The 24,691-nt window shown below is 41.2% G+C and overlaps 1 protein-coding gene across 3 annotated transcripts in view; it reads right to left on the bottom strand.

Moving 5' to 3' along the window:
• The window catches only part of TUBD1 (tubulin delta 1), a 49,266-nt gene that overhangs the window by 18,315 nt on the left and 6,260 nt on the right, over positions 1-24,691 (bottom strand). For all 3 annotated transcript variants that reach the window (XM_063444513.1, XM_063444512.1, XM_063444514.1), the window contains exons 4-5: positions 22,335-22,551; positions 17,271-17,502 (exon numbers count right to left, since the gene is read on the bottom strand). In XM_063444513.1, the coding sequence (XP_063300583.1) occupies positions 17,271-17,502; positions 22,335-22,551 (449 nt within the window). The remainder of the gene's footprint in view (positions 1-17,270; positions 17,503-22,334; positions 22,552-24,691) is intronic.

Below are 24,691 nucleotides of genomic sequence, written 5' to 3'. Positions count from 1 at the left end.
TTTGCTCATTTCCTAAATCTCAATCTCCCATTTCTTATCGAGTCTTTTTTTTGGTTACATATTTTTTTTTTTGTCAATAAATTTTTTTCTTTATTTCAAATGACATTACATGACAAATTCTGATAAAAAAACCTTGCAATTACTGTAATACATATACATCATTAACATCTTGAATATACAGACAAATTACACCTAGGTGTCCCTGAGAGATAAAGGTTGAAGCACTATCTTTCCATTGAAAAATCCTGTTTCTTACACAGAAATATAGAATGTGACGACAGACAAGAACCATTCGGCCCATCTAGTCTGCCCAATTTTCTTAATACTTTCATTAGTCCCTGGTCTTAGCTTATATTTAGGATAGTCTTATGGCTATCCCATGCATGCGTAAACTTCTTTACTGTGTTTATCCTCTACCACTTCAGCTGGTCGACTACCCTCTCAGTAAAGTTATACTTCCTGATATTATTTTGAAACCTTTGCCCCTCTAATTTAAGACTATGTCCTCTTGTTGTGGTAGTTTTTCTTCTTTTAAATATAGTCTCCTCCTTTACTGTGATGGTTCCCTTTATGTATTTAAATGTTTCTATCATATCTCCCCGTCTCGTCTTTTCCTCCAAGCTATACATGTTAAGATCCTTTAACCTTTCCTGGTAAGTTTTATCCTGCAATCCATGAACCAGTTGTGTAGCCCTTCTCTGTTTCATATATGCAAGTACATATTTGTATTTTATATTACTCTATGGTTTACTGTGGCACGACCTATCTTTATTTTTTTATTGTTAACTATTATTTTTGATGGTCTTTGAGGGAACCTCATACCCATAGGTTGCGACCCTACACTTATTTCAGCTTCTAGTCGATCACTTAGCGCTGATCCAGCATCTATCCTTTTGAGAGTGACCTTATTAAAATAAATAAAAATAATATTAAAAAAAATAAGAAAAGTTATATGGTAATATTCCTTGAATAATACACATAAAAATATATTGCAAACAGGCTGTTTTTAATATATTGTTATGTGTATTATTAAAGGAATATTGGCCTCTTAAACTTGTATATGCCATATACCTTTTCTTATTTTTTTAAATATTATTTTATTTTAATTTTATTTATTTTAACCTGGTCATTCACAACTTTGGAGTATTCATCCATCCAAGTATCCTAGGTGGGGATTGTACCACCCATGTTACTACACTGAGCAGTACATCCTGCTCACTCAAATGTGAGTACTTTACCTTCCAACTCTAACCTGTGTGGCAGGATGGCCAGGCTCTTCACAATAAACTTCAAGTGCAACAGTCAGGATAAAATAGTACTGCAGTTTATTGTCACTTTCCACAATTTATACAAGGTTGTGCTCTCCCACAAAATAAAACAAAAAGAAAATAAATCCTACTCCAACTTGGAGACTTACTAAACAACAGTTTTACTAACTATCCAACTGGCCAGCTAATCTAGTTCCCAGTTTTAAACAAAATGAAATACAGCACTTTTAGCAGGTTTCACACAGTACCTTTTTCTCAGAGTCTCAGGCTTAACTGCCTCCTCTCTCCCAGCTGTTAGACTCTCTGATGTCTTCAGAGGCTAACCTTTTAAAACCCTAGGGCTGGTTAATTACATTCACCTGGTTGATAACATTCAAGGGGTGACTCCCCCCAATTAACCCAATCATGCTGGGAATAGAGATCGCTCCAATCTATTACTCACATAGAAAGCCTCTCTGACCTTGCCACATATCCTCCCCCCCAGCTTAACACTGGTGTGTGAAGCGGCCTTAGCCGAAAAGTCATGCACTCTAGATAATGCATCCGCGTTAGCATGCAGTAGACCAGCCCTGTGCTTTACAAAGAATTTAAATGGTTGCAGAGAGAGGAACCAACGGGTGACCTTAGTATTCTTGTCTTTATTGTTCTGCATCCACCGTAGTGGAGCATGGTCCGTAATAAGGGTGAAAGATCTGCCCAACAGATAATATTTCAATGTTTCTGTTGCCCATTTAATGGCTAGACACTCTTTTTCTACTGTCGCATAGTTTTGCTCTCTTGGCAGTAACTTGCGACTTAGAAATAGCACTGGGTGTTCTTCATCACCAATCATCTGAGATAGTACCGCCCCCAGACCTACATCGGAAGCATCGGTTTACAAAAATAAATGCTTCTTAAAATCTGGGGCTACCAAAACGGGTTGCATGCATAGAGCTGTACGCAAATCTGTAAAAGACGTTTCTGCATTATCATTCCATTTTACTGTATCTGGTGCCTTTGCTTTAATCAAATCAGTGAGAGGGGCAGCTCGGGTTGCAAAGTGGGGAATGAAGCGTCTATAATAGCCAACTAATCCTAAGAAAGCTTTAACCTGTTTCTTTCTTAGAGGGCGTGGCCAATTTTCAATTGCCTCAACTTTAGTCATTTGCGGCTTTACCAGTCCTCTCCCTACAGTATAGCCAAGATATTTGGCTTCCATACAACCAATGGAACATTTGGAGGGATTAGCAGTAAGACCAGCTTTCCTTATGCTGTTTAATACTGCTTCTACCTTTTCCAAATGGGAGACCCAGTCTTGGCTATAGATGACTACATCATCTAAGTATGCTGAAGCATACCTGGAGTGAGGTCTTAGCAGTTTGTTCATTAACCTCTGAAAGGTTGCTGGGGCTCCATGAAGCCCGAATGGTAAGACCGTATACTGGTATAGACCCTCAGGGGTCACAAACGCAGTCTTCTCTTTAGCTGATTTTGTCAGCGGGATCTGCCAATATCCTTTTGTTAGGTCTAGAACACTTAGAAACCTGGCCTGTGCCAGTTTCTCAATAAGCTCGTCCACTCGGGGCATAGGATAGGCATCAAATTTAGAGTGTTCATTAAGTTTTCTAAAATCATTACAAAAACGCACTGACCCATCTGGTTTAGGTACTAAAACTATGGGGCTAGACCACTGGCTATGTGACTCCTCAATAACTCCTAGTTCAAGCATTTTTGCTACTTCCGTTTGTATCGCCCCCCTTGTGGCCTCAGGAATTCTATAGGGCTTTAATTTTACTGTAAATCCTGGTTCTGTGATAATGTCATGGCAGATTTCGCTAGTTCTGCCAGGAATGCTAGAAAATACATCTTTATTTCTGGATATCATTTCTTTGGCTTCCATCTGCTGTTCAGGGGTGAGATCAGCGCATATACTAACGTCAACAATTGGGGATTTGTCTACAGCAATCATACAGCTTTCCCTATCCTTCCAGGGCTTTAATAAGTTTATATGGTAAACTTGTTCAACTTTCCTACGATTAGGCTGTCTAATTTTATAGTTTACTGGCCCTACTTGTTCAATAACCTCGTACGGGCCTTGCCAATGAGACAGGAGTTTGCTCTCAGCTGTGGGGACAAGTACCATCACTCGGTCCCCAGGTTGGAAGGACCTTACTACTGCCTGACGGTTGTAGATAACCTGTTGGCTCCTTTGAGCTTCTTCCAGGTATTGCCTGACTATTGGAGAAATTTGTGTAATGCGCTCTTTGAGTTGATCTACATAGTGAATCACATTCTTTCTAGGTACTGTTTGTTCTTCCCATTCTTCCTTTGCTATATCCAATAGACCTCTTGGGTGTCTACCATAAAGGAGCTCAAAAGGGGAAAACCCTACAGAAGATTGGGGAACCTCCCGAATAGCAAAAAGCAAGTATGGTAAGAGAGTGTCCCAATTTTTCCCATCTCGACCTACAACCTTGCGCAACATGTGTTTTAGGGTTCTATTGAATCTTTCTACTAAGCCATCGGTTTGAGGATGGTACACTGATGTCCTCAAGGCTTTTATTTGCAATAATTGGCATAGCTCTTTCATTAGTCGGGACATAAAAGGGGTACCTTGGTCAGTTAAAATCTCTTTTGGTAACCCTACCCGAGAAAATACCTGGAGCAATTCCTTTGCTATGGTTTTGGAAGCAGTATTGCGAAGCGGAATAGCGTGTGGCATAATCCAATACAACCAGAATGTACTGATTACCCTTAGCTGACTTTTTCAATGGTCCCACCAAATCCATAGCAATTCGCTCAAAAGGGGTTTCAATTATAGGCAATGGGATTAGGGGTGCTCTTAAGTTAGGTTTTGGGGCTGCTAGTTGGCAGTCTGGGCATGAGGCACAGTACCTCTTGACCTCTTCATATACCCCAGGCCAGAAAAATCTCCTTAGAATCCTTTCCTGAGTTTTTTCAATCCCCAGGTGCCCCCCAAATAAGTGAGAATGAGCCAGATCTAACACCTTCCTTCTGAAAGATCTGGGTACCAAAAGCTGTTCAATCTCTAGCCCCTCATCTTTGATAACTCTATAAAGCAAGTCATTTCTAAGAATGAAACGGGGATACATCTCTCTGGATTTCCCATCAACCATAGTACCATTAATTTCTATAACTTGGTTACGGGCATTTTGCAATGTTAAGTCATTAACTTGTTCCCTTCCAAATTGACCTGAACCAATGCCCAAGTCCTCAATATCAACCTGTTGTAGGGTTTGGACATGGGGTTCAATCAATATTTCAGTTGAAGGTGTGGAATTAGTACTTGGACTAGGTAAGACCACACCTTCATTACTCTTCGCTTCATTAATCAAAGCCATTTGTAAATTCATAGTTCCCCTATGCTTATCTTCCCTTCGTTCACGCCTTGACTTGCGCCTTTTACATTGATCATAAAACAAGTCAGGGTGTGTAAATGGAAAAATACATAGAGGGCTCTCACTTATGGATTCACCCTGGGTCTGAATAAGGCTTTCAAAGCCTGGGAAATTGCGCCCGAGAATAAGAGCATGTGGCAATTTAGGCACAACTGCTGCCAATACTGGGTATGTTTGGCCAAGACAGCCTATTTTTATAGAGGTAGTAGGGTATGATACAGTACAGCCATGCACACAAAGTACCTTAACCTTCTTTTCTGGGATCAATTGAGAAGGCTGAATCAAACTGCTTGTCACTAGGGTAATGTCACTACCTGAATCCACAAGAGCCATGGTTGCCTTCCCATTTAACAAAACAGTTTTATCATATATGCATGTTTCAGTATGTTTCCCCACCAAACAGATCAGTCCACAAAAGTCCTCATTTACAGAATTATACCCACATTCCATAGGTTCTTGCAAATGTGGACACACAGCCTTTATGTGTCCTAGCTCCCCACACTCAAAGCAGGTAACTGGGGTTCTCCTGGTCTGTATCAAAGGCTTTTGAATTGTGCCATAGTTCAAGGTCTTTGAGCCTGGAATCAGTCCTTGGTTATGTTGTACTGCAGGTGGTGCTGTAGATTTTAACTCTCTCACTGCTGTATATCTTTCAACCAGGGCCACCATTGAATCATAAGTGGTAGGGCTACCCTGTCCTGCCCACTGTCGCAGACCATGGGGTAATCCTCGCAAGAACCGATCCAAAACTAATGTCTCAATTATTTGTGCAGGTGTTGAACTCTCTGGTTTTAACCATCTCCTTGCCAGATGAATCAAGTCAAACATTTGTGACCTGGGTGCCTTCTGTTCCTGGAATTTCCAATTGTAGAACCTTTGGGCCCGGATCACTGGAGTCACGCCAGTCCTTGCAAGAATCTCTGCTTTAAGAACCTCATAGCTTGCAGCCGCCTCTTCCTCTAGGTCAAAGTAAGCTTTTTGAGCATCACCAAGCAGAAAAGGTTCAACTATGCCAGCCCATTGAGCATGAGGCCATTGCTCTCTGATAGCAGTTCGCTCAAAAGCAATGAGATATGCTTCCACATCATCTTGCGGCGTCATCTTTTGCAGATACTGATTTGCACGTATTGGCTTTGAACCGCTGCTTTGCTCCTCTCTGGTAGTTTTTGAGAGTTGCTGCACAATCTCCTTCAGGACAGTCCTGTCCTCTTGCTGTGCCTGCAACACAGCCCCCATTTGAGCAGTTATCAGCCGGTTAGCTTCCTGTTGCACTGTGGTAGCATGCAGCAAGGCCTTTAACACATCCTCCATGTTAATACAGGGTTCAAACAGCTAACCCCACTTCTGTCACCACTTGTGGCAGGATGGCCAGGCTCTTCACAATAAACTTCAAGTGCAACAGTCAGGATAAAATAGTACTGCAGTTTATTGTCACTTTCCACAATTTATACAAGGTTGTGCTCTCCCACAAAATAAAACAAAAAGAAAATAAATCCTACTCCAACTTGGAGACTTACTAAACAACAGTTTTACTAACTATCCAACTGGCCAGCTAATCTAGTTCCCAGTTTTAAACAAAATGAAATACTGCACTTTTAGCAGGTTTCACACAGTACCTTTTTCTCAGAGTCTCAGGCTTAACTGCCTCCTCTCTCCCAGCTGTTAGACTCTCTAATGTCTTCAGAGGCTAACCTTTTAAAACCCATGGGCTGGTTAATTACATTCACCTGGTTGATAACATTCAAGGGGTGACTCCCCCCAATTAACCCAATCATGCTGGGAATAGAGATCGCTCCAATCTATTACTCACATAGAAAGCCTCTCTGACCTTGCCACACCTGCTAAATAATATATCCAGTGAGCACTATATTTGGTTTTATTTTTTTCTCCATACCGAGGACCTCGTCCGCCTACCAACACCTATATCCTACCAGTGGGGGATTGACGCCACTGAATGCCAGTTACACCCGAGCTAGTTCTAGCTCTATAATAGGTGAGTGAGAATACCACCCTGCTGTGAAGTTTTCCTTTCCGTTTTTGTTGCAGTCTCTTTATTTTTTATTCACATATTTTAACCTGAACCAAGAGCACTCGACTATATCAAGATCGGCAATACATATAGACCTACATCTAACTAAAGCTCCTGCAAGCCTACCTGGTTTTCTTCCTGCCCATTTTAACACCAAGGACTATTGTATATTTTGCTCTGTTTGATATATGTAAGTACATATTTGTATTTTATATTGCTCTACAGTTTACTGTGGCGCGACCTATCTTTATTTTTTATTGTTAACTTCTCTGAACTCTCTCTAAAGTATCAATGTCCTTCTGGAGATATGGTCTCCAGTACTGCATACAATGCCCCAAGTGAGGTTTCACGAGTGTTCTGTACAATGGCATGAGCACTTCCCTCTTTCTACTGCTAATACCTCTCCCTATATAACCAAGCATTCTGCTAGCATTTCCTGCTGCTCTATTACATTGTCTGGCTACCTTTAAGTCATCAGAAATAATAACCCCTAAATCCCTTTCCTCAGATGTTGAGGTTAGGACTCTATCAAATATTCTGTAATCTGCCCTTGGGTTTTTACATCCGAGATGCATTATCTTGCACTTATCCACATTAAATGTCAGTTGCCACAACGCTGACCATTTTTCTACTCCTGCCTGCTCTTTGTTTCATTCCTATTCGCTAGTTTCATTTCGTCAAATTTCTACCGAACTCCAGTCTATCTCAGTTACATGCTTCCATCTAGCGGCCACCACAATCATAGTACCAATTCGTTAGTTTTACACTGTCCCCTGATACATGAATGTCCAGGTTCTCTTTTTTTTTTTTAACCCCTTAAGGACCAAGCTTCTGGAATAAAATGGAATCATGACATGTCATGTGTCCTTAAGGGGTTAAGTATTTAGCCTGCTATTAGTTATCCTTACATGCCCCCTGTAGTTCGGTTATGTTTGCTATGTTTCTTATTATTTATGATTGTGCACGGATATTGTCAGTTTCCCATTACTAATTCAGCTCTCGTAAGTGTTTAATATTCACTACGTATATTGCATTACCATCATATATCGCATATGTCTTATTTTATCACTCATGGACTTGGTACTGTTCTGAGGCAGTCATCACGTTCATATTTGTTACCATGTGTTATGGCCAATCTATATACTGGCTCCCATGATCGGTATATTACTTATTTGGCGGACGACCACCTATTCGCTAATCCTTTTTGTAACACGCCACACTCCTATGTTCAGTATATGTATCGTCATGTTCCCTGGGACAAACCCTAGTGTACCAGGCTTTACCATACCATCATATGTTCCCCCTGACTCTACATCAAAATAATCACGTATTATGCAAAAGGTTATTTACTCATCGCTGCTATATTCTACTCAAGCAAGTTCATCATCCTAACCGACCCTTGCTATTCAGGCATAGTATCACCAAACCTACAGCAACTCCACTCTAACTGTTCTATGTTACATCAGCCAACGCTTGCATGCAATTCCTCTGCGTGGGCCGTACACAGGCCCACGCCCGGGGATCCTTAATTCCCCACACATACATCCCCCTTCCCATGCTGGCACAACCATAATTAAATATTCTAAGTCCTACCGGGATAGCTCAAAACTGCCCTCATAGCCTGGTATTCCATATCCCCCTATATGTATTTTAGCTACAGAAGTCACAGGACCAGATAGCGGTCACTCATGACTCTGCCTATGCCCCATTATTGGTTAAATACTCCCCATGGTCTCTGGTAGTGGCCTAGGATCCTCACCCTACTCACTTATAGGGATATTTGATTTTTGTCCTGTGAATCTTGTACCCACCATCGTAGGGTCAGGATTCTGACAACTATGTCCTCAGGTTACCTATTCATAGACCAACCTCAAGAACAACCACCCTGATTATACAGGCATATTTCGTTCACAGTAAGTCAAGCCCAGTTCCAACTTGCCTCCCACCATCATTTCCCTTTAGATTCTCCAATATATCATTCCAAGGTTATTTACTCATCGCTGCTATATTCTACTCAAGCAAGTTCATCATCCTAACCGACCCTTGCTATTCAGGCATAGTATCACCAAACCTACAGCAACTCCACTCTAACTGTTCTATGTTACATCAGCCAACGCTGGCATGCAATTCCTCTGCGTGGGCCGTACACAGGCCCACGCCCGGGGATCCTTAATTCCCCACACATACACCCCCCTTCCCATGCTGGCACAACCATAATTAAATATTCTAAGTCCTACCGGGATAGCTCAAAACTGCCCTCATAGCCTGGTATTCCATATCCCCCTATATGTATTTTAGCTACAGAAGTCACAGGACCAGATAGCGGTCACTCATGACTCTGCCTATGCCCCATTATTGGTTAAATACTCCCCATGGTCTCTGGTAGTGGCCTAGGATCCTCACCCTACTCACTTATAGGGATATTTGATTTTTGTCCTGTGAATCTTGTACCCACCATCGTAGGGTCAGGATTCTGACAACTATGTCCTCAGGTTACCTATTCATAGACCAACCTCAAGAACAACCACCCTGATTATACAGGCATATTTCGTTCACAGTAAGTCAAGCCCAGTTCCAACTTGCCTCCCACCATCATTTCCCTTTAGGTTCTCCAATAGATCATTCCAAGGTTATTTACTCATCGCTGCTATATTCTACTCAAGCAAGTTCATCATCCTAACCGACCCTTGCTATTCAGGCATAGTATCACCAAACCTACAGCAACTCCACTCTAACTGTTCTATGTTACATCAGCCAACGCTGGCATGCAATTCCTCTGCCAGGCCGTACACAGGCCCACGCCCGGGGATCCTTAATTCCCCACACATACACCCTCCTTCCCATGCTGGCACAACCATAATTAAATATTCTAAGTCCTACCGGGATAGCTCAAAACTGCCCTCATAGCCTGGTATTCCATATCCCCCTATATGTATTTTAGCTACAGAAGTCACAGGACCAGATAGCGGTCACTCATGACTCTGCCTATGCCCCATTATTGGTTAAATACTCCCCATGGTCTCTGGTAGTGGCCTAGGATCCTCACCCTACTCACTTATAGGGATATTTGATTTTTGTCCTATGAATCTTGTACCCACCATCGTAGGGTCAGGATTCTGACAACTATGTCCTCAGGTTACCTATTCATAGACCAACCACCCTGATTATACAGGCATATTTCGTTCACAGTAAGTCAAGCCCAGTTCCAACTTGCCTCCCACCATCATTTCCCTTTAGGGTCTCCAATATATCATTCCTCTGGCAAGGAAACCACATTCTACCCCAAGCAAGGTATGTTTACCCACCTCACTACTACCCATCACTCGTCCCATTCACGGATCCGTTATGTCAACTGGCGGCCTGGTTCCAAGCTATGCTAGTAACTAGCCTCATCATTATCAATTCCGTGAGGCCAACACCCATTTTCATCCGCATATGGAGGTATACCCCCCTCGGCCCAACACATAGCTAACGCCTCACATCAACCTCTCCAGGTTACGAGTTAGGGCCTCACCCAGAATGGCCTCTTATATTGACTCTTTTTACAGTCCCCGAGAGGCCAACGTTATTGCCACACCTTTCAATGGTCCCTGCCCACAAGACCAAATCACGTGAAGTCAAACAGTTGATATCCACTCTACTTGCCTCCATACATAACATCAACGATGGACTACAGAGACTGGAATCTCCACAGGTACTGACGCACATCCCAGCCACAGGACTCCCAAATCCCTCTCATGGTTATGTTATCCTTTCAAATCCCGCCCCTAGCACATCGGTTTACATTATTTCTCCCTCGTACTTTGTGTCCCTGACCATACGCAAAGACATCTGGAAAGGTTAATTTTAGTCTCCTTACTGATTGCCTCCCACAATGTCTTAGAGTACAAGTCTTACTACTACGATGATCTATACGTCTTTCTATACACCAGAATCCCAGACTCAATCAGAAACTCACTATCCCAGAATTAATACTAGCCTTCAGACTTTCGTGACGTAAGCGGCTGTACTTCTCCTCACCATAGAGAAGGTTTGCATCGACAACCTGGAGTTTTACCTCTAAGCACACCCTTTCCGTCACTCAATCGACTTCTACATCAAGGTTTCCACACACCAGTTACACACAGGTCTGGTCACACTCCTGTCCGGTATTCACGAGTGTCAGAACCTTCAGTCCGCATTAATAGACCCCGCAACACAATCATGTTGCTTAAGAAGGTATTTGACAACCATATTAATTACCCACCCCTAGCCTCAACTCATTGATTTCCTCTAAGGAATTCTCCCAGCACTATGCCAAAGGGGTTGACCGGAGCTTGGTGGGCAAGACAGACATTTCCCATGCCTCCAAGATTCTACCTATTCAGCCATCCCGAGGGCATGTTCATGGCATTTTATGGAGGGATTGTCATGACTTTCCCACACGTGTAACTTTTTAGAGCAAAGAGTAACCCCAAGCTGTTTGTCTTATTTGCTAACACACTATGTTGACTAACACTCAATATTAGCGAATGTCCTGCAGTCCCCCGTTATCTTAGATAACTTCCTCGCAATAGAACGCCCTCACTCCGCGCTGGTTAGTATTCACAAGACGATGGCACTTTTCCTCACTATGGGTTCCACTTTCACAAACTGACCTTCTTAGGCATTCATCTTGACACTAATACGCTACAGAACATGATACCTACAGAGAAGGTACAGCGCATCGGAGTCCTGGGAACCTTTCCTTCTGAAGAACACGTGGGGGAGGAGGGGGAGTATGGATCTACAGTCCTACTGGGCACATTGAAGTTCGCCATGAAAATTATTCTGCACATTTATTTCCCGACCGCTGAGTCTTCTTCCCACCGACAGTTGCATTCTGGCACTAGATATAAGAAGACCTACACATATGGCTCAGGTTCATACCACACTGGAATAGGAGGCCAGGTTATTCCCGCCATTTCTCATCATTTCCCAGTTACATGGACCAATGCGTCCGCACACTGATTTCACAGCCAATTTGGTGACTTTTGGTTCTCTTGGGAAAAAAAAAACAAAAAAACTTTCCATTCCTCATCAACATTTCTTTGGAATCTACCCCATAGTGGCTGCCTACAAGGCCTGGGGAGGTATGAGTGGATAGGGGAACCTGTCAAGTGCTTCTCTGACAATAAAGTAGCTGGCTATACCCACATTCCATGGTTTAACCCCTTAAGGACCAAACTTCTAGAATAAAAGGGAATCATGACATGTCACACATGTCATGTGTCCTTAAGGAGTTAATCATGCACTAACTCGCCTCATGGCATTTGGCAGATTTCTGGATTGAGCTGCCCTCTCTGATTATACATCACGAGCATACAATAGAGATTTCACCTTTACAACAAGTTTACCACCGATTACCATAATACAGATATTCGTTCACTAGTCGCCATTGCGACACTCCTAACCTTTTTGCCCACACAATTTAAAAAAAAAAAAAATCTCTCTTAACAATACAAAACGTACCTGGCTGGAATACAACACCATATCTTAAGTGCTTATCCTAGTTCCAAACAGTTCACATCCTCTTACCATATGTAATACCTAGGGACATAAGGACTATCCTACGGACAATAAGTTGCCGGTCAAAATGTCAGACCTTTACAGGTTATCACTCACTGGACCAAATCTCAATATGCCCCTTTGTAACTGCAGGGCAAACCACTCACTACAGCTAAAATCATAATGTACCTCAGAACCGCCTTAACTAGGCGGGGACTCAACCCCAATGCCTTTTCGGGACATTCCTCCAGAATCAGACAGCATCAGCTGCTTCCAGACAAATGTCCCTGCTCACACCATAAACATTAGGACGCTGGAAATCCACAGTATATTACTAGATACTTACCACAACCAGAGCTAGAGTTGAGTAGGACAAGCCTTTACGAATCTTGCAACGTAAAGATGTGTAATAAGGTATCTTATTCAACTTTTTGCCCTCTTTTATTACAGGCCTGCCCGATACGTCGGTTTCGGCACACCACAACCGACTTGCTCATATATCTAACTTATCATGTATACGGCTTTTGTCCCCGACTACAAATATATATATGGTGTATATGTATGTATATTCATTCAGACCCTCGAGTATTAGTCACTTAGCACTTTATTTATCAAATGTTTGCACTTTTGACATTGGCACATAACACTTTTTTGTCTTTGATATATTTGCACTTTATAAGTAACTATCTTGAGCAGGCACTTTGTCACTTTATTTGATTGTTTTTAAAACAAAGCAATGGTGGTTACCTTAACAGATTCAACACATTGAACTATATATTTCAATATGCACTTTATCCTCAAATAAGCACTTCATCCTCTTTCATTCACTCCCCCTATTCCTTAGAACGAGTCACATATTGCACTGTATTACTGCAACCGCAACCCTATTCCCATGGTGACAATGTTTGCACCACGTCACCATGGAAATGGACGCAATGACGTCACGGGGGCAGAGCTTCTTTGCACATGCGCACAGGGCAAAACAGAATGCCGATCGGGAATGCACTTCACCTGGGGGTAAGCCAATTTGTTTAATGTATTTTGCTATATATGTCTGTCATTTTGATTGTGTTATTGTAGTGATCCTGAGGAAAGTCCCGTTTGGTGGACTGAAACGTTGATCGTGATTATTTTTTTTTTTTATATGAACTAATAAAGACTAGAACTTTTAAAGTCCATGAGTGCTGCTACCTCTTTGGATACATATATATATATACTTGGATCATATATATTATATATGATCTAAGTATATATTTTATTTTAAACTGTATCTTAACTTTTATTTTATCTTTCTCAGGCAGCAGGGGGAGTACCTGTCATTACAGGCACTCCCCCTGCTGGCACTGACATTGCTATGCCGTCCATGAGATCACAAGGTCCTCGCAAGGACCTCGCGATCACATGGCCCAGGTGGAGGGGGATTCCCTGGGCTCCCAAGTGAGTCCCGACACCGCGATCGCAGGCGACCGGGTAAGTACATAGGACGGCTTGGGCGTTCTATGCCGCCCAGCGGCGTTTAGAGCCGGGTCACCAAGGACGGCATGGAACGCCCACTGTCCTTAAGGGGTTAAACCACACTGACTGATCATCACTGGATCCTAAACATTCACCTACAATAGTATCTGATACCAAATCTCCATTTGTTAACAAAAAATCTAGTATGGCCTCTTTACAAGTTGGCTCCTCAACGACTTGTTTTAGAGACAATCCCAGTAGGGAGTTTAGAATATGTGTGCTCCTGGCACAAGCAGCTATTTTGGTTTTCCAATTCACATCAGAAAGATTTAAGTCACCCATGATGATAATGTCCCCCTTCATTGTCATTTTAGCTATTTCCTCAACTAGTAGATTATCTAACTCTTCTATTTGTCCTGAGGGCCCTATAAATCACACCTACACAAGTTACTGTTACATAGTTACATAGCTAAAAAGAGACTTGCGTCCATCAAGTTCAGCCTTCCTCACATATTGCTGTTGATCCAAAAGAAGGCAAAAAAACTAGTCTGTAGTGCTACTGTGTGATTACCAAATTCTAACGTAATCCAAACGGACTCTACGTTCGCATTACTAACTTTTCTTAGGCTAGATTTTATGCTATCCTTCACATACAGGGCCACCCCTCCCCCTTTCTTGCATCCCCTGTCTTTTCTATATAAAGAGTATCCTGGAATTGCTATGTCCCAGTCAAGTTTCTCATTATACCATGTCTCAGTAACAGCGACTAAATATACATTATCAGCTGCCATTATTGCCACAAGTTCATGGATCTTATTCCCTAAACTGCGAGCATTTGTAGGCATGAATAGGAAACACAACTGCTAACTGTAATAGAAAACAGAAAAGAGGGAGTCAGCCTGTTGGGCAAAAGCTCTGAAACTGGAAAGGTATAGGGATTCACCAAAAAACCTAGAAGAAAATATAGACAGATGGTGGCTACTATACAAGATAGTAACCGTTTATCCAGGAGCTTACTTAGTAGTATGAATAAAAAATTAAATAAATAAGAATGAATAGAAAATTAGTCAAATTGGACTAAAGAATGAAAAAATAATAATCTAAAGTGCAGGTTACGTGACGTCCTTTGATATGCTTAGTATGGATTAACCCTTAATCGTCTGATTTAATCGTATGATTAGACCCAGTTATGTGGGACCTAAGTGAGTAGAGAAGGCAAAAAAAAAAGGAAATAAGATAGAATGTAACCTAAATACTCAGTTACAGAAAAAATAGGAATAAGTATCTATTTAGAGGATACAATAACCAAATGGTTAAAACGTGTTCACAAAGTATCCACTATTTTCTATTCAAACAAATGGTTTCTTAGATTCCCGGTGGGCCGCGGCACCTGGGGCTGGGAAGACAGCTGGTGCGGCTGCAATTAGGCTGCTGACGGCCGGAGGAAGACATGTGCTGTCTCTGCTCTGCTCCCCACCCTCACGCGCTACTTAATGAGACCGGGGCCGGAATATGGTGTCATATTCCGGCCCTGGTCTCATTAAGCTGCGCGCTGAGGAGCAGAGACAGCACAGCTCCCTATTCGCGCCTACTATTTGTGCAGCCAGCCGCCAGCCCTGCACGACCACCCAGCATGCCACCCGCATCCATAATCTTCCAACTTGCCGCCCGCCTGCACAATCCCCTGCCTGGTCGCCCACTGGACCCCACATGATTAGACCCAGTTATGTGGGACCTAAGTGAGTAGAGAAGGCAAAAAAAAAGGAAATAAGATAGAATGTAACCTAAATACTCAGTTACAGAAAAAATAGGAATAAGTATCTATTTAGAGGATACAATAACCAAATGGTTAAAATGTGTTCACAAAGTATCCACTATTTTCTATTCAAACAAATGGTTTCTTAGAGTGAATAGGCTTAGTGCAATAAAACTAGTTTATATTAGGCAATATAAATATATATCGCTAAAAACAACTGTAGGTATAAATGTATTATTTATTAAAAATATAATTAAAAAACAAATATTCAAAAAATAAAGTTCATAACACATCCACAATATTGGTGCCAGTCTGTTATGGGTAAAAAATGCAAGACCACCTTATTAAAAAGTGGATGGATCCGGATGCTGTGTGTGATCCTCTTGCCCAGATCCTAGTTGCCGGTGAGGACGGCGTGCGTTCCACAGTGCGTTCCACCTCGAGCCTCACTTCGGGGGAACAGCACTGCTCTCGCGGCGGTGTCAGTAATGCGCCTGGGATCCGGGATAGGTAGGTTCTTCTGCAGAGGTACCCTGGCTGGATAAAACTTGTGGATGTTTCTACAAAGACAGCTAGAACAGCAAGAAGAAACATCCACAAGTTTTATCCAGCCAGGGTACCTCTGCAGAAGAACCTACCTATCCCGGATCCCAGGCGCCTTACTGACACCGCCGCGAGAGCAGTGCTGTTCCCCCGAAGTGAGGCTTGAGGTGGAACGCACTGTGGAACGCACGCCGTCCTCACCGGCAACTAGGATCACACACAGCATCCGGATCCATCGATACTTTTTAATAAGGTGGTCTTGCATTTTTTACCCATAATAGACTGGCACCAATATTGTGGATGTGTTATGAACTTTATTTTTTGAATATTTGTTTTTTAATTATATTTTTAATAAATAATACATTTATACCTACAGTTGTTTTTAGCGATATATATTTATATTGCCTAATATAAACTAGTTTTATTGCACTAAGCCTATTCACTCTAAGAAACCATTTGTTTGAATAGAAAATAGTGGATACTTTGTGAACACATTTTAACCATTTGGTTATTGTATCCTCTAAATAGATACTTATTCCTATTTTTTCTGTAACTGAGTATTTAGGTTACATTCTATCTTATTTCCTTTTTTTTTGCCTTCTCTACTCACTTAGGTCCCACATAACTGGGTCTAATCATGTGGGGTCCAGTGGGCGACCAGGCAGGGGATTGTGCAGGCGGGCGGCAAGTTGGAAGATTATGGATGCGGGTGGCATGCTGGGTGGTCGTGCAGGGCTGGCGGCTGGCTGCACAAATAGTAGGCGCGAATAGGGAGCTGTGCTGTCTCTGCTCCTCAGCGCGCAGCTTAATGAGACCAGGGCCGGAATATGACACCATATTCCGGCCCCGGTCTCATTAAGTAGCGCGTGAGGGTGGGGAGCAGAGCAGAGACAGCACATGTCTTCCTCCGGCCGTCAGCAGCCTAATTGCAGCCGCACCAGCTGTCTTCCCAGCCCCAGGTGCCGCGGCCCACCGGGAATTTTCCCAGTATCCCAGTGGGCCAGTCCGGCCCTGTATACAACTGCTGATAATTGTTCTTAAGTCCATCATGTTTTTAAGCTTAATTCACGATTATTTTACTACAATAATATCTGGAATCTGAGGTTTGTATGTTTTCCACTTGTTCATGTGCTATATCAAATGTTTAGGCAATGTTTGATTCACATTACTGTTTGTCTGCTATGCTTTCTTATCTATTTGCCTTTTTCCCCTGAAAATAACAAATAAGAAATAAATATAATTAACACAAAATAGTCAATTTAAAATAAGCATAAAAGTGAACGGTGAAACCATACCTAAAGGATTCCTGCTGTAATGTGAGGCTCCTTCTGAAGTGTATGCTGGTTGAAATACACTGCCCAGCTGGTGAGCAATGATTTTATTTACATCTCTAAAGGATATCTGTTTTATATTCATCAGCTGAGAGCAAATTTTGTGGATTACATCATTCTCATGTACTAGTAATGCGTCAGAGGACTGGTAGAGGCGAGAGAGAGTCAGTATAGAATTGTAGTTTTGAACAATAACCTAAGAGAAATATTTAGAAATGTATCAATACTTTTTTTCATATAAAGATGATACATATAATACATACATACATACATGAAATAGTCGTTGTTCTTCCATAATTTTTAAATAATAATATGGAGGTAATATATAAATGCAGAGTTTGGTAAACAATCAGTTGCAATCATAGGACAATATGCAGAATGATGCTGAGAGTAATCAGTGCTATATGTACTCACTTCACACTGTGCAACACTGCCGTTCAGCATCTCCTCCCTCTGCATGCAGATGCTGAACTTTCCTCATAGAGATGCATTGATTTAATGCATCTCTATGAAGTGATGCGAATTGGCCAGGGTGGTGTTTATCCCTGCTCCCTACTTGGCGATTTCAGCCAATCCAAGGTATTGGCTTGGCTGAGATCATCAATTCTGATGATGTTAGCCAAAGAGGCGGATCGGGGGCGGGCCAGTACCTGCAGACCTGTGGAGAGCAGAATATAAGTTAACGTTAAACACTTTCTAAGTGGAGAAGGGGGCAGGGCAAGCCTCCTAAATGGTGATTTTAACACTATAGGGTCAGGAATACATGTTTCTGTTCCTGACCCTACAGTGTTCCTTTAAGAAAATGCCCTATATTTGCTTTATACATAATCCCAATGTTACACTACTGAAAATATCAGACTGGTACAATGACAGCAGAAGGCATTAAAGTGGCGCTTCATGCAGGATATGGACAAGGCAAAATGCACCTGCATGAAATAGCATTCTATCAACTTGAGAGTGAAAGAGAAACTCTCCCTGGAAGTGACAGTTCCTCATTCTAACCAGTTAATGTGAACATACTTCTGTTGCCCTTTCGTGTTCGTGGCGACTTCACTGCCCCCTGCTGCCAGGTATGCCAAGTAAATAGAAATTAAAAAAATAAAACAAAAGACCACCACTGAGAGTTTTAGTACAATAGAAACACAAACCAGAGCTAAATTTTTAGTTAGCTATTGAGGTGCACTAACATATCAGTACAGACAATTCTCATTCAAACATAGCCAGGGTAATGTTAACTAGCATACAGCTCTATTATCCTTTCTCATCCCTGTTTTTTTTTTATGTACAGCTTTACTTAAAAAATACTGTGAAGGGGAGCTTGCCAGCACACGGGAGCAGACACCATCTCTCTCAGCTCCTGGCAGCTTCAGGACAATCTCATACAAATCTCCCGATACGGGGCCATCCGACCAGGGCAGATATAATACCTGGCGCAGTGAGTGCTGCTGCATTCACCAATGTCCTTCTTTCAGCCTCTGAAAGCCGCAAGATCGAAGCTGCTGACAAACACAGCAGACACAGCAGCTACAACACCTGCAGACATCCCCTACCATGGGGTGCAAAATCCAAAAGCCGACACCGGGAGCGGTGCCAGAGTCTCAGGACATCGCGGACATGCCGGACTCCTTGAACTTGCCAGAATGCAGTGGGACACTTACTCCCCAAGAATTGGGCCAGGCAGTTGCTACTCACTTGGATGCCCTCACTGGGAACCTAGCTACCAAACAGGACATTCAAACTCTCCTGCTTGACATACAGATGTTATTAGCTACAGACATGTCAGTGATTAAAACAGGTCCAACATGTCACAGAGAGGGTCAAGGCTATAGAAGATGATATAATGGACATTTGCACAGAGGTATCCAACATAAAGGACTCCCTCCATACTCTCCAGTCCAACCACCAGTTATTTGCCTCATAGCTGGCATCGCTTGAAGACTGCCAAAGGCGCAACCACGTTGAGATCTGTGGCGTGACGGATACAATCATGGCTGAGGAGCTACCTCATTACTTACAGCGTCTTGTGGCCTCTGTATTACCCTCTCAGGTGGCTAGGAAATCCACGAGATGTCGTCCTACGCTGCACAACCTCCCAGGACAAGGGACACCTCATGGCAGCCCTGAGGGGAAAACACCATATACGTTTGAAGACTCCCAGCTGTCTTTCTACCAAGACCTCACCTGAGCTACCCTGCAATGGCGCAGGTCCCTCCGTCACATCATGCACCAGCTGCACTCCGCAGGCATCACTTATCGATGGGTATACCTAGAGCTCTACTGGTAACACACAACAAAACTATGCATAGACTAAGCTCTGTTCCCGAAGCCCCTGCACTACTAACAGCACTCTCTGCAACAACCTCTTCCACGTCACCCCCAGCAACTTCTGACACGTGAGACCCTGCCAACTTAATGCCTTTTGTGCCATGGGCTAGAGAAGCCACAGCATCTACCACCTGACTACGCTGGCTGTCTTTGTTTTTTCTGTCTGTACAGGAATGTACTTCAGGTTTTGTTTTGGCTTCAGTTGATACGCCTGATATAGTCATTGAGCTATGTGTTACCCAAGTTTATTAAGCTGTTCCGATTCATTCCGTTATAGGCTAAAGCCTCCACCTACTCCCTCTCCCCCGCCACCCCTTTGGTTAGGGGAAACCTAAAACAATAGAGGCTCCCACTTAGTGTTGTCATGACAAAAGCTAACCGTCGACATAGCTGCTTCAAATGACTCACTAGCTTAGCATGAGCTCAAATACCACTTGTAAGTCATATGCCCAGAATTCTTACTAATGTTTAGACCAGCCAGGCCAGTTACCAATCCATGTACAGAGCACTCAATGGTTACCATAGGGACATGTCTATTTTGTAAGCAGTAAGTTATTTGGTTAGATATGCCAGCATGTTATCCCTGTATGCCATTGCATAACCTTCGATCTAACAAGTTAGACAGTATCAATGACCGAACATAAACTAGAGTATGTCATCCTCTCCTGATATACTGCCCAGTGTCTAACGCACATCAACCACAGTTATTCTGTGTTCTTACTAACACTACTCCATATCTTAAACATCTCAGCAGGCATAATGACTAACATGAGCTTATTGTTAATTTTCTTGTCTCTCTCTTTTTTATTTTAATATCACCCACGTATAAACATGCAATGTTTCATGTGAATGTTTATTATAAAATTGTGCAGAATTATCCCAGGCCACACTATTGTCTACTCGGTATCGCCAGTATCTGTTGTTGTGGCACTTCTAGCAGGTCTGTACTATCTCTGCACACCAAAATAGAGAATAAAAAAAATGAATTAAAATAAACACACTGTGAAAGGTTTGCTTCATATACTGAAAAAGAGAACGGCTTGTCTACATTACCTTTTAACGCTAATGAAGTGTTGTAGTTTATGTACTACAGACTAATAAAAGTTTTATCAAGGCATAATAATAAGCAACATTTTTTATTTTACGATCTCAATATGCCAGACTATTTATTTCTATGAAATTTCTCCCCCTCTATTTTAGAGATCTATGTATTAGGTGTTCTTAAAATGGGACTGTTATTGGACATAAATATGACTTACTTATGTGTTGACTGTTTTAAATATGTTTAGCATTTCTGTTTTAGGTGAACAGACCATTCATTGGCAGAGCAGGCACTCACAGTGGAAAGCAGGGAGCAGCTCAGTAAATAGCAGTTTCTAGATGCTGTCTGCTGATATCATATGCTTTTGCCAAGCTCTAAATGGGTAATTAGAGCTACACTGGTGAAAAGAGTGGCAAATTAGATATTGCCAAGCTAAAAATTACAGCTAATTTATATATAGGATAATTTTTCAAAGTAGCTATATAGCACTTGTGGTATGCAATTTTAACTACATTCTGTGATACTTATTTATATTTTTGTATGTGCCCCGATTACTGTTAAATAAAGAAAATACAATTTGCAATTAAAATGTAATTTGCTAAATTTGGAATTTAGTAAATAACTATTGCCTCGATTTAATTTGCTTGAATTAGCATCAGAAATTATAATGCCATAAATGTTATAGGCTCTGTGCTTTACACCTGGCACTAAGTATTTGGAAAGCATACAGAGAAGTATTAAAAAACATGGTTATGTATAAAAAGTGTTGTGTCTACTTTTTATGACAGCTTTTGGAGCGTTGCCCTACTATTATTACTTATTTGTCTTTTTAATCTATGAACTTTATCAATGGTAAAATCATCAGGGAAAAATAAACAAAAATCTAAGAGGCATACATGTATTCCAAATGTATTAAGGGTGGAGTAATGGTTTTATATGTACAAAAATGGCACATACGCACAAAACCCGTGTTTCTCCTCCTCATTTGGGAAACATCTCCTGTTTGTGCCTAGATTGAACTGGGATGTGTGGTTATTTGCTAAATCTTTAATGCAAATTTAAAATAAATTAAACAGCATCACATGAAAAGTTAAAACAAGTTGCAGGTGATTTGCAACGGTTATATTTTAAATGCTTTGATAATGTAATTCCAGATACATTATTGTCAATGTAAATCATTTCAGTGACTTGCAACTTAATTAAGAGATTACTAGCAGGAAAAAAAAATGTCAGGTGTGGGGCTGCAATAAATTTAAAGTGCTTTTACTCTACTGTGGTGCTCTGGACCTTTCTTTTAAACTACAGCTGGGTAATTGAATGGTGGACAAACGTGTCAATGTGCACTCGTAAAATCATGAGTGCAACAATAGTGAACGCGATGGCTGCTTACCTCCTCCCTATAGGTTATACAACAGATGCGGTAGAAGTGTGATGGATTTCTGGATTTAGAGTTTAAAACTATATGCCAATTTCCAAAAATAGTTTATTATTTACAACTAAACATTTGTATAGTAACAGAGACTGGCTTTTGATCTTATGAGTAAGGATCTGTATCTAAAATATTTTGTAGCATGAAGAGAAAAAATGAAAACACAGAATTAACAATATCAGCATTACACAACAAACAAATGTGTGCTAGTGCCAAATGGTCAGATATTTACCTCTCCAGTGCCATAAGGCCAAATTACTTGATTGAGTAGAAATGAGTTAGGATATGTATCACGTAAACACCGGGTGACATATGTTCCCATGCCAGATCCTGTCCCTCCAGCCATACTCATTATCGTGAAGAAACCAGCCAAACGATCACATTTTTCCACCTGCTTTCGAACTAGGTCCATAACGAGGTCTTTGTGTTTTGGACCATGTATACAGTAACTGTATAAACAGAATAAACCAGACACTTCAAATAAACAATGATTAGAAAGGAGACAAAATACAGAACAAGCAGCATATCTGAAGTAAAAACACAATTCAGTCATCATGTGTATTATATGCACAACCTATTAGACTTTAAAGGGACACTATAGTCACCAGCTTATTGAATTTGTTCTGGTGAGTAGAATCATTACCTTCAGGCTTTTTGCTGTAAGCACTGTCTTTTCAGAAAAAATGCAGTGTTTTCATTACAGCCTAGTGATAACTTCACTGGCCACTCCTGAGATGACTGTTAGAGATCCTTCCTGGGTCATGGCTGCCTAAAATGCATCCAAACATTCAGTATCTCCTCCCTCTGCATGCAGACACAGAACTTTCCTCATAGAGATTCATTGATTCAATTCATCTCTATGAGGAGATGCTGATTGGCCAGGGCTGTGTTTGACAAAGAGGCAGAGCCAGCATTATTGAGTCTCAGTCAATCCTATGGGGAAGCACTGTGATTGGATCAGGCTACCACTTCTGATGATGTCAGCAGACTGCTTGTTTTTCTGAGGCAAACAGCATGCAGATGTACAGCTTCAGGCTTGAATACAGTAAGATTTTGCTATATTTATGGAGGCATGAGGGGCCCAGGGGGGCTAGATGGTGGTGTTAACACTATAGGGTCAGGAATACATGTTTGTGTTCCTGACCCTATAGTGATCCTTTAACAGTGACTTCTTGAAATAAATAATTTGAAAAAAAAATAGTTATTTGAAAATCTTATCCAAAAATATTTAATCAAGGCCTATGTTTGAATTTTAATTAAATTCCAACGCAATTACTATATATCATAAAACAAAGTATGTTGTAGTAACTTGGTTCCATAGTTCACTTCACTTTAACAAAGGTGAGAGGAGATGAAGTGCCATGAGCTGGAAAAACAAGATGACAGTGCTCAGTATCGAGCCAAGGTGTTGCACACAGGGTCCCAAAGATGACAGGAGTGATTTCAAAACCATAGTAAATATAAAGTGTGAACTTTAGTTGTAAGCAATGAAATTAATTTAGATATCATTACTTCTCTAGTATATATTTATCCAACTGGTGGTTAAAATAATATTACAAATAATGCTTGGACAACAGATTTTTCATTTTTTTCTATCAATTAGAACACCTTGCTATCTTTCCATTTAAACAACGCTTCTTGTTCCATTTAGTTTGCAACATTTGCAAGATGTCATTCCAGTACTTAGCAGAGATTTATTTTATGCAGTTTTACTATTTATGTTTGCATAAGCTTGGAATGTATGTTCAAAATGTATTAAACTAGTTGTAGCTCCCTTTCACAGATAAATGTGTATTTATATTATTTTTGCTTTAATAAATATGTAAGCAAGCACAGGAGTTAATGGTGTATTTTTCGGTTAATGAGCATTTTACAGGTTAGCTTGTATTCGTTCACTCAGAGCATTCCTCCACAATATAGATGCTTGCAAGGTGATATGAGAAGTCGATAAACATTTGCAGAATTTTGGATATAGACAAATATATTTCAGGAGCTATTCAAAATGTACATAAACACAATTTTATACAATAAGATACCAACAGCAAACTTTTATGAATCAATATTTTCTGGGTTCTGGGATTTCTTAAGTCATGTGTGAACTAACACTTGCAATTATGAACTCAGATTAACTTGGGCATATGACTTTTGTGTACACAGCTAATGGCATTTACAGATAATGAAGACCCACTCCCTTTTTGCCCTGCACTTACTTTCGTATTAGCGATGGCCACTGTCTAATCAAAGTTTCTAACAGAGAAGCACTGAAGAAAATATTCTGTTCCCAGGCTCCTCAATAAATAAAACAAATATTACATTTATATATCAATCTCACTCTCTAATGCTGTATCCGATGGTGTACAAATCCATTTTGAAAGAACATTCTTATCAGGTTCAGCCAACAACTGGATGAGGCTGACTAGAGTTTTATTCCACATAAGCCAAATGGCTGCCTCAACATGCTATTACAGTAGATGGATATTTTAAATCTAACTAGCCTCAGTCAGAAACTCACTGAGCATGATTTGGCTGTCAATGAGCTACTCAAATAAAATACAACCTCCCCCCCAAAATCAATAGAACACTTGAAGC

The sequence above is a fragment of the Pelobates fuscus genome, chromosome 1 (genome assembly GCF_036172605.1).
Source record: "Pelobates fuscus isolate aPelFus1 chromosome 1, aPelFus1.pri, whole genome shotgun sequence".
Taxonomy (NCBI): domain Eukaryota; kingdom Metazoa; phylum Chordata; class Amphibia; order Anura; family Pelobatidae; genus Pelobates; species Pelobates fuscus.
The sequence above is the reverse complement of the archived record's forward strand: the minus strand, read 5'-3'. Positions and strand labels throughout refer to the sequence as shown.